Raw genomic sequence first — 11724 nt, forward strand, 5'->3', positions numbered from 1 at the left:
TATGACTCAAAAATTTTGATAGCACATAAAGTAGTTTTAGGAAAATTCCTTTCTATCATTTTTTCACATTTACAAAATGACATATTTGTTAAACTCAGAGCCATGAATAGGTCCTGCGGGATATGTGGAAAACCCCAGAGCCCCAACATACCTTTCTTCTCAGGTCTCATAGGTACCTTTCTTCTCAGGTCTCATTCGTACCCACTAGGAATTCATTTCTCAGGTTAAGCATTTCTTTGTCCCATAGTATAAGTCAGTTCTTCCATCCACTTTCCTTGAGGACAAGAGAGTCCTGGGACATCAAGTGAAGAGGAAAAGGAGATTCTGAAAGAGGTCCCAGTGGGTACAAAAGTCAGACTTTACCTACATGACGTTTCCCTTCCAGGATGGCCCTTCTGTCTGTACACTGAAAGCAGCTCAGGTCCTATTTAGGATTCTGTTTTGGTCAGGATTAACTTCTCTCGACAGTGGCTTAAACAAGAGAGTTTATTTTTCTTTTATACAAAACAAGTCTATAGACGTCAGTCCAGGTGGTAAGTAGGCTTCACCATCATAAGAGACTCCAGTTTCTTCTATCTTGTTGCTCTATCATCCACACTTCTTCCTCTTGGTCAAAGATGGCTGCTCAGATTTCAGCTATCGTGTCCTCAGTTGGCCATTAGAAAGGAAAGAAGGTCACAGTCCCTTCCTTTATGGGTGGACACTTCCCAGAAATACCATACAACACAGCTGCTTGCCTTCCATTGGCCAGAACTTAGTCACATGACCACAGTTATCAACAATGGAGATTAGGAAATACTGTCTCCATTACTTCCTGTGGTTATGGGCTCAGTAAAAAATCAGAAGTCCACAAACTAAGGAAGATGGGGGACAATTAATGTTGAGAGACAACTAGAAGACTTTGTCACAGGATCATATATCAGGTCTTGCTAAATATGTTACTTGTATGTAACCTGAGTTCTTTTCAGCTTTCTGGATGTCTTTCCAGACCCAAACATAAAAATCACAAAGAATATATTTGATCAAACTCAAGGACCATTTCCAAAGAAAAGTTTTAGAAAACTCAGACCCCATTCTGTGATTGCCTATTAACTCCCCGCCTGTAATTTCAGCGGAAATTCTAGAATTGGCTGGGAATGCCGCAAGGGACAACAAGAAGGCCCGCATAGCCCCAAGACACATCCTGTTGGCAGTTGCCAATGATGAGGAGCTCAATCAGGTATGTCTGAAGCACTGACATATGCCACCAGGTGGATTTGCCAAACACACTACTGCATGTGGACCCGGCTAGCTACAAATCATTCCTGCTATAGTTCCCAGTCACATTTATACCAAAAAAATTCAGATCATATAAAAGAAGAACCAATTCTGCAGTCATATCATTCAGAGTCAAATTAAAATGCCTCTGGAATAGATCTTGTTATATATTCTGGGTCTGGCCAGACCGTCTTTTTCTCTTTAAAAAAGGAAGCTCATGTGATGCCAGGGAAGGTGAAGTGTACACATGTTATTCTTCAGTTTCTTCACCCAAATTTCGTTGATGCTTTATTTCGATGAGGGCCAGAGTCCTTCTTTATATGTTAGAGCTGAGCCTATATATTTTAGAACTGATTCCAATGTGGAGTGAATGTCCCCCGACCCCCAAGGATGCACAAGGTGGCAGGTCAATAGTATAAGAATTTTTATTTGTACTTATTTTCTAATATGTTCTCAAACTGTGGTGAAGCGATTCTTATTTCCAGTCTATCATGGACTGATAATTTCCAAATATACAATTAAAAAATTACTAGAAAAATAAAAAACAAAAAAAACAAACTACGAGCCAAAATTTTTTTATTAGATCCAATAGATATACAATGCCTCTGTCAATTTTCCATAAAAGTCTCTATTCTCTTCCTTGTAATTTCTGTACTTCATCACAGACAGGTAACTAACAGTTTGTGGACCAGCCCTGGTTGCAGACCACACTTGGAGTAATGCTGCTTTCAGATATGCAGAATGCTTTAATAGAGTAGTCCATGTCAATTAGCTAAAGTAAACAGATATCACTTGGGAGGTGCCCGGTCAAACATATTTTACTGATGGAATGCGTGATCAAAGGAGTATGGAGACCTGGTTTGTCTTTTACTGGGTCTAGCCCTAGCATTGACCTTTGAACCTCATTTTGTCAAGCTGTGCTTCCACATGTGAAGCTCTTTATCCTCTGTTATGTCTGGAATTCAGAACCTGGGGCAACATCACTGGTTTCAACTTCTATACCCTTTCATTTTGCTTTGCTTATTTTGCTTTCTGTGCAAGATCATGGGAGGCCTTGATACCTACAGGGACAGCTCTGCAAGTGAAACAGAAAATCAATTAAACCCTGTATTATGCAATTTCTTTGGGAAAGCAAAGACCAGATTTAACCCTTGTTTTGCCAACAGTTAGAACTGTTAAGTCCATGCATTTCTCTCTTTAGCTGCTAAAAGGAGTGACCATCGCCAGTGGAGGTGTCCTGCCCAGAATTCACCCTGAACTGCTGGCCAAAAAGCGAGGGACCAAAGGCAAGTCGGAAACCATCCTCTCCCCGCCTCCAGAGAAAAGGGGAAGAAAGGCCACGTCAGGAAAGAAGGGGGGCAAGAAATCCAAGGCTGCCAAACCACGGACGTCCAAAAAGGTGAGCCAGGTTGTATCTGTGAGCCAGGGACTCTGAGAAGGAGGCAAGTTGAATGATCAAAAGATGAGGGTGTAGCCGGCATCTCTGAAGGACTGGAGACTCGCCGCAGCTTGGCGCTGGGGGAAAATGACAAGAATGTCTATGGAGAAGAATATGGGGCCCTTGAGACTAGAGCTCCAGTCATCAGGCAGCGTCTACTAGAAATCTCCAAACCCAAAGCGCAGTGGTTTTCAAGTCTCCAGATCCCTTCCACTGCCCCCGCCAAAATTTTAAATGAGAGGCGATAGCTTGGAACTCTGCTTTTCAGAGCTCCGTGTTGCACTCTAAAATATTTCTAGTGTCCCCTAAGATAGTCGCCTAAGTCCAGTCAATGGGATTTCAGGTGTTTTGGGTAACCTGGTATGCTAATTTTGCTTTTATAGCTCAGAGATGCCCTTTGTGGAATAATACTTTCATATGCTGCCCAGCATGGTAACCGCTGGCTATTTCAATTTGAATTTAAATCAATTTATTTAATTTATTAAATCAATTTACTTAATTATTAAATTAATTAAAACTAAATCAAATTTAAAATGTGTTCCTTGGTCGCACCAGCCGAGTGCTCAGTCGCACTAAGCAGCACAGATGGGCATTTCCATGATCGCAGGACGTCCCATTGGACAGCACTGCTTCAGGGGTTGTCAAAGTTTCATTCCACAGACCTCTGTGACAACATGAAAGATTATATAAGGGCTCAGTGCACTGCCACGGTGCCCCAGGAAAATCCTAGGGAGAAGAGGAGCTGAGCAGTGTGCTCGAATGACCCCATTTGGTTCTGATGTTTGTCATCAGAAGCCGTAGGTGTTGCAAAGGGCAAGAATAACACCTGTATCCAGGTTTGAGTGAGGACTACAGGGACATTATTCTTTAACACACTTTATTTTTGGCAGCATTCTTTTGTGTCCCTGATATTGCTGTCCTTTGTTTCCTTCCATTGAGAACAGCAGAACATCACACCAAACCACTTCTTTTCATGTGCAAGTTTGTGGTAGCCATGTGACACACTTACTCAAGCCACTTTGGGTTTTTTCTGGATGATTTCCCATCTGTCCTTCTGATTTCTCCCCACAGTCCAAAGCAAAGGACAGTGATAAAGAAGGAACTTCAAATTCCACTTCTGAAGATGGGCCAGGGGATGGATTCACCATCTTGTCTTCTAAGAGCCTCGTTCTAGGGCAGAAGGTAATAAAAAGAATTGTACCATGCTGTAGTAAAGCACAATCGCGTTTTTATAACCTACTATTTACAAGCAATGCTGCCTCCTTCATCCCTGGCTCCCATAATCCGACTTTCACTCTGATCTTGAATTATTCATTTTTAAACTAAAGAGCAATGGTAATGTCTGCATTGTGAGAGAGAACAAGCTCTTTAGTGCTGAGACTTGTTCATGCTGATGTTGGTCAGCTAAAGGTGAGCATAGAATCTTTCTGGTCAATAGATAGAATGGTGTTACTGGTTTTACTCAAAATTTTCCATGCCCAAGTTATTTCTGTGCCCACCAAAAATACTCATAGCCGATTTGGTCAAACAGCTTGGGGAGGTCCACCTTACATGGCTCAATTTAGTTTGTCAAAGAAAGGAAATAGAAATATGTTTCTTGAATATCCCTGGGGTTAGAAACGAATTATTTGCCAATAATTTAGTCTGCTTGCCTTTCTCAACTGCAGAAAGAAAATGAACAGGGCTATACATTTGAATGTTCTTCAGCAGCACAGCAGCAAGCCAGCCAGACATGCAAATAATTCATTCCCACAGCATAAAGTTTATAGAACAGACAATTTATCTATTAAGTCAACTGGGACTGAAATAAGATACATGAGGAAACAGTTAATCATATCTCTGGTAGCTGAATGTTTGCAGCCTGACAGTGGGACAATGGTAACCTCTGTTGAAGCAATTGTTGAAGCAGAGCATGTTATAAGAAGAACGTATATGTGTCAGGGTCTTAATTCATTACAAGCAGGGAAGCAAAGTGGTAGAATTTATGTCCCCGCTAGGAGTCGTCCATACTTACCTGGGCTTTCTCTCACTTACCTAGGCGAACATTAAGTTCTTGTTCACATAAGGAGACGATGGAGAATGCTTCCATTCCACTTAGCTAGGAGCACATAGGGCATCATTTCACAAGTGTAACCCTAGGAATGTAGTCCCCAAAAGGCAAGGTGGCCAGTCATAGGCAGGTCAGGATCCTGAAGCCTATCGCTTCTTTCAAGCAAGGTCATCCGTTCTGTATCCCTCCACCAAAAGTCTGTACCGTTCTGGGAAGAATGCAGGGAACTGAAGGGAGAGGAGAGGGCAAGCCCTGGGTTTCTCTCGCAGGAGCTACTCGAAGAAAATATCACCACACACAAGGGCCACCCAGAATGAGAAACTAAGGCATGGGCTATAGGGAAAGGAAGAGAAGGGGAGATCCCATTTCTGCTCCTGGAAAAGATCTGTCGTATGCTGCTAACCTCAGAGAGAAAATCAAATCCACTGAGCTCAAAAAAACCTACTGTAAACCAAACACCTAGAAGCTTAAGATGGTTGCTCCACGTACAGCCCTTTGTGTTGACATTCAGTATAAATAATTGAGAGAATTATCAGATATGATGTAAAATATGAAGATTTTTAATAGGATTTCATCTTTCCCACACTCTTTGTCCTTTTCTCCTAATGCAGCTGTCCCTGACCCAGAGTGACATCAGCCATATTGGCTCTATGAGAGTGGAGGGCATTGTCCACCCAACCACAGCCGAAATTGACCTCAAAGAAGATATAGGTAAGGTCTTGAGACTTTGGTAGAGGTGCCATAGTAGAGCCCACTTTTTGTGCAAGTTCTTGTGAAGTTTGTCATTGTTAACTGGATATCCCATGCTTGGGGTCCCATGTCAAATTCTGCCTTTTCTATGTAGTTCAACAGCATTACTTGAGAGTAATTTTGTTTTAAATCTGCATATGTTTTGGAAATTTTAGTTGAAGTGTTATATACAAACAGATCATTAGTACGCAGCTTGGTCAATTTTTCTCAAAGTGAACAAACACATCTTTGTAATCACCAGCACCTTGATCATGAAGCAGAACCTTACCAGCACCCTAAAAGTTTCCCTCCTCCCCATTCCTGGTCACCATTCTGTCTATGAGTAACCACTATCCTGCCTTCTAACAGCAGAGATGGATGTCATCTGTTTGGGATTTTATGTAAATGAAATCATGCAGTATGTCTTCTTTTGTGTCTGGCTCTTTTTGCTAAACTTTATATTTGTGAAATCTACCCATATTGTTGAGTGTGACTATAGTTCGTTCATTTTCTTTGCTGTATAGTATTCCACTGTAGGAACATACCACAATTTGTTAATCCATCCCGCCACTAGTGGCATTTGGCTAGTTTCCAGTTCGGACTATATAATGCTTTAAACATTGTTGTACATGTTTTGGGTAAAACTCTACATGTATTTTAAACTTAAATATTAAGAACACCATTGGTAAAAGGGAAATGGGCGGAAAAGTTAGGTCGTCTTTAAGGCGGGACCTATTACCAGGCTAGGTGGAGGGGCTTGGGAAGGTAAGCCATCAAGGGTACTAGAAATAATATCATACTAAATGGTCACCGTCTTATCCATTTTCACAACACAGAAGTGGCATAACCTTTTCACTGAAACAATGAAGTGAGCAAAGAAGGGCTTTGTCCCTGGGATGCAGGGTTTGCTTCAGATAGGTGACTTGAAGCAATTGCTAGTAGTTCAGCCCTAGATGGCAGCACCAGTGGCCCCAGACTGCCAGGTTCACTTATGTTTCCCACTTGGCATCAGAAGCCACTTGCTTTGCTGGAAAGAAAATAGGACAGCAGTGGAGAGAGGGAGGATTCGTTACAGAGATACAGGACTTCTCTTGCACAGAAACAGTGGTGGTGACAATTCCTTCTTTACTCTTCAAATCCAGCTCAGGTCCTACCAACTCCACGCCTCTGTGGAAAGACTCCCCTGGTGGCCTTAATCTTGAGCTCTGTTTTGAAGTGTTTCCTAGCTTCTCATAAGGAAAACAAGTGGTACTGTCCTACTTTATCATACTGTAGTTTGCATATTTATATAGGAAAACAATAATGATTTTTCTTTTTTTTATTTTTTTTTTTAGGTAGCAGGGTGGTGGTAGAATAGAAAGAATTCTCATATAAGAGGAAAAACTCAAGCTCAGATCCCAGCAGGGAAGTTCTGGAGTCAGCCTGGGTCTGTGCCCTGGATTTTATAAATCACTACTTAGCTGTGTGATTTGGGGCAGCTTTCTTAGCTCTCTGGACCTCAGTTTCCTCACCTGTCATTGCTGGGCTCATAAGCATTTGATAAATGATAATCTTTATTGTTGCTGTATTGTTAGAAAGGGTCCCTCCCATGATGATTCTACTACCATCTCCACTACCATTGCCTAAACCAATAACTCCATGCAAATACGGCCGTGATTTATTCTTTTTAAAACATTGTATGTTATTACTGGAAAGTTCAAGCCTATACAAAAATAGCAGAGGAGTATAATGAAACCCAAGGCACCCAGTTGAAACAATCATCAACCCATGACCAAGTCTTTTTCAGCTCTGCCCCCACACACATCCCCCCAGATGTCCTATCATTTTATCTGTGAATATTTCAGAAGAATGAGGGCTATTTTTTTTTAGGCGAGGCAGCCTTTGGTTGACCTCACAGATTGCAAGGACCTTGTCAGCTTACAATCCCTTATTTTTTATTTTTTACATCTACAGCACCTGGTCTTCCTAGGTGGTCTCCCATCCAAGTACTAACCAGGCCCAACCCTGCTTGAGGGCTATTTTTTTTAACAGCATAACCATAATACCATTATCACAACTAAAAACATTAATATCATTAAATATCGGTCAGTATTCAAATTCCAGTTATGTCATAAATCTCCAATAATTTTTTTTAATTTGCTTATTTGGTTCAGGATCCAAATAAGTCCACATATTGCAATTGGTTGATAAGCCTCTTAAGTTTTTTTGTAACCCATACCTTCCGATCTCTCTCTCTCACTCTCTCTCTTTTTTTTTTGCAATTTATTTGTTGAGGAAGCTGGACCATTCATTTTTCCTGTAGGATTTCCCACAATCTGGATTTTATTGATTGCATCCTCCTGATGTTGTTAAAACGTGTTTTTTCTTTGTCTTTCTTATAAGTTGATAGTTGATCTGGAGGCTTAATAAGATTCAGGCTCAAAAATTTTTGGCAAGACAACCTGATCAAACGGGATGTTCTTCCATCAGGAGGCACATAAGGCCTGGTTGTTTGTCTCCTGTGGGTGCTTCTTCTCTAGGTTTCTCCATTCAATAGGGGCTGCAAAGTGGGGATGTTCTCATTCTAACGTTCCTTCTTCATTTCTTCACTGGAATGCTTCCACGAGGAATAAGTCCCCTCATCAACCCTCCGGGCTGCTTTATTCTTAGAAGTCCTCAGGGAAGAGGGTGCACTCACCTTGCCTTTTACATGTTCCCATCTGACCCCTGATCTGAGTGAAGCAACTTAAACCTGTTTCCCCTACTCCTCAGCATGGACTTGGCTACCAGCTTTGATTACCTGGCCTCCTCCAGGCTTCTGTGATCTCACAGATCGACACTGGCCAGGAGTCTGAGGGCCAGAAAGGAGACTTCAGGGCACTCAGCATAGCCCGCGATCACTGTTTCCAAATTCTATCATTGAAACCCAAGCACATTGATGAAGAAGCCCCCTCCCCAAATCCATCCCAGGGGCAAGTGACTGCTGGAATTGACATTTTTTCTAATTGGTCTGCACAATACACTGTGGCTCTCCAAATAAACCTGAGTGTCTGAGTGTGGAGTGAGGAGGCTCCATCACCGAGCCTCTAGGAAAGCCTCTCAACTGAATAATAATAATACTAATAACCATAAAGAGAGAAAGTTAAAACTTGCCTCAGACATCCAGATCACCAAATTCAACAGAAGATGGACATATATGAGAAGAAATACCTCACCTCTCACCTGACATCAGCAGTCACCCTGGTCTGGACGAAACACCATTATGTCATCTCAGAGGCATGAGGATCCCCTGGGGCACATAGGTGGAGTTCATACTGGGCCAGAGGTAGAGTCCTGCCATCTCCTGGGGGTTCCCTGAAATACTGAGTAGGGAATTGCCTTAATATCAAATACTCAAGGACTCTCCCAGCAGGAAGGTCCTCAGCGATTAGCGTCTCAAATCTCTGCATTTTTCCATTGAAAATTGAGGCCCAGTTTGGGGGACAACATTCCAGGCTATTCTTGGCCTGTGTCTGTCCTTTGATCCCAAGGACTTACAACATGTTGGTGGTGGTGAGATGGGAACAAGACCCCAGAGCCCTCCATCTAGGGGTTCCTGCCAAGCCATCGGTCACCTTGGGTTTGGGCTCCCCATTGAGACTGCAGCCACAAGGGTGGCTCTGAAACTAGGCTTAGGAGCTGATGACAAGAGGGTCTATGAGATGCCCCGCAGTGTGGGACGCTGCCATCACATCAAAACACTGAATTTAACCAACACAACGCAGGTACTAAACCCAAAGAAGAGAACACTGGAGCCTCAATTAAAAAAAAAATCATCTTCAGGCTTCATGTTACGAGACCACTTTATGGCCAAATCATCCCTTAAAAGGTCCTTTAAAAGAGTTTGCTAGAATCTAAGTCCTACCACAGCAGTTCCCAATCTTTTTGGCACCAGGGACCGGTGCTCCTATGAGAATCTAATGCCTGATGATCTGAGGTGGAGCTGAGGCAGTGATGCTAGTGCTGGGGAGCGACTCTAAACACGGGTGAAGCTTCGCTTGCTCTTCCGCTGCTCACCTCTTGCTATGTGGCCCGTTTCCTAATAGGCCACGGACCAGGACCGGTACCGGTGTTGGGGACCCCTGGCAGAGGCCAGAGACCCCTGCCACCAGTGACCACTGGCAAACCAGGATTTTAGTTGCAAAGTTTGATTCCTACTTTCCAAATGTAGTTTGTTTGTTTCTGGCTTAGTAAAAGTATGTCAAACGGTGTAATTAATGATATTGAAAAGAGCAACCACAGTGGCTTCCCCTTATTCTCCTTCACAGGTAAGGCCTTGGAAAAGGCTGGGGGAAAAGAGTTCTTGGAAACAGTAAAAGAGCTCCGCAAATCCCAGGGCCCTTTGGAAGTTGCTGAAGGTAAGTGTGAATTGGGCCTATATTCCCTGCACGGCTCCACCACTTCCCTCTCCAGCTTCCCACGTAATCAGTTTGCAAAGCAAAATATGCCATAACTAGTCAGAAAGCTATCTTTTTAAATTTCAGCAAGTCTTTGTAGATCGTTTCATACACTTTGGGGACTATAAAGTGTCTGGATAGTTCAAGTCAGTTTGCATCAGGTCACCCAAAAATAGTCTGTTGCTATTGGGTAACCTCACGTTAACCAGTCATTCCATTCCCCCAGCCCTGGCAGCCACCACTCTGCCTCTGTCGCATGGATTCACCTGTTCTGGACATGTCATATAAATGGAGTCATACAACATGTGACCTTTTGTGTCTGACTTCTTTCACATAACAATTTTTTCAATATTCATGCATATTGTAGCACATATCAGAACTTCATTTCTCCTTGGGGCCGGATAATATTCCATTTTGTTTATACATTCATCATTTGAGTTGTTTCCTCCTTTAACTATTGTAAATAGAGCCACTATGAATATTTGTGCACAAGTTTTTATCTGAACACCTGTTTTCAGGCCTATTGGGTAACTTTTTGACAAGCGGGTCCAACTTCAATCTGTGTCCCCACCCACACCACCCCCAGTGACCAGGTAGTCAGTGCCAACTACTGCCCTCATGCTGGGGCTCCAAAGATAATAAATCCCACTCCTGCTCTCAAGCACTGGTCAGTCTAAGAGGAAAGACAGACACACAAGTGGGGCACAGAGAGATGGGAACAGGACCGCAGTGCTCGCCCTCTGCTTGGAGGAGTTGGGGAGGCTCCATGAGGGTGTAAGACCCACTCGGGGGCAGAGATATCATGGCCATAGGGGTGTTGTGTGTGAAAAGGCTCAGGTCATGATCCAACAGGGAGCAGCAGATGGAAGAAGACCCTATATAGATGAAAGAGGCACCTTTGAAAGTTTACGCTGAGGACTGTCACAATCAGATTTGATTGCTGGAAAAGTAGTGGAGGTTCCAGTCAGGAAAGAACATGAGTCAGTGCGCTACAGTCTGCACACACCACTCTCCATACATATAGCAATGAGAGTTTCTTTTTTAAAATTTTAAGACAGAGCCACATTGAAATATGACAAACGTACGTGTGGGCAGGGACAGGAGAGCTACATGTGGCAGCAGTGAGGGAGGTCTAAGCTGCGGGCATTGGGCTCCAAGTCTGGTAATATGCAGAACCTTCAAGAGGTCAGCTCTTACATAGTGATGGGGCTGGAGTCACCTCACCCTTGGAGGCGACCGGAGCCAGGCTCAGTGCTGAAAGCAAATGCTGGATAAAACTCCATGGCCTTTAGCTATGACCACCATCCAGGGCTGTGGCTTGTGTGAAATCTGTTTTCTAGGGTAGCCGAAGGGAGCAGGGAGCCCCTCACCCAGGCCTGGGGCCACGTTGCCCACTGGCTCAATGTCTGGATCTGCCACACCCCTACATGATCATGAGACAGAGCCCTGAACTGGCCATATGAGATTGGATCTGGGGGTTCCGGGAGAGGCACCTAGAAAACTGCCTGACAGGGTGGGAAGGAAAGAAAAAAGAGCTGCTCTACATAGAATGAGAGGCTCCAGCATACTGCTAAACAGAGTTCCTGAGGCAGAAAATACAAGGTAGAAAAGCAGTATTTAGGCTGAAAATTTTCCAGAATGAAACACACGAATCTTCAGGTTGAAAATATTGAGTATAATAAATGAAAATGAATCCAAAACCTGGCCCATTGTGGTAACACGTCAGAAATTTAGAAATAAAGAGAAGCAAACACAACTTTTCTCTGGAAGAACACAGCTCAGTCCAGGCTGACTAGCCAGAAAGCTGGATGGGACGGGGCAAGAGGTTGTGGTGG

General features: G+C 43.2%; 1 protein-coding gene across 3 annotated transcripts in view; it reads left to right on the forward strand.

The window, feature by feature from the left end:
• The window catches only part of LOC105300115 (core histone macro-H2A.2), a 46166-nt gene that overhangs the window by 30121 nt on the left and 4321 nt on the right, over window positions 1-11724 (forward strand). For all 3 annotated transcript variants that reach the window (XM_023537825.1, XM_011372163.2, XM_011372162.2), the window contains 5 exons: window positions 1113-1219; window positions 2459-2656; window positions 3767-3877; window positions 5357-5456; window positions 9761-9850. In XM_023537825.1, the coding sequence (XP_023393593.1) occupies window positions 1113-1219; window positions 2459-2656; window positions 3767-3877; window positions 5357-5456; window positions 9761-9850 (606 nt within the window). The remainder of the gene's footprint in view (window positions 1-1112; window positions 1220-2458; window positions 2657-3766; window positions 3878-5356; window positions 5457-9760; window positions 9851-11724) is intronic.

Source organism: Pteropus vampyrus, unplaced genomic scaffold (assembly GCF_000151845.1).
Source record: "Pteropus vampyrus isolate Shadow unplaced genomic scaffold, Pvam_2.0 Scaffold202, whole genome shotgun sequence".
Classification (NCBI taxonomy): Eukaryota; Metazoa; Chordata; class Mammalia; order Chiroptera; family Pteropodidae; genus Pteropus; species Pteropus vampyrus.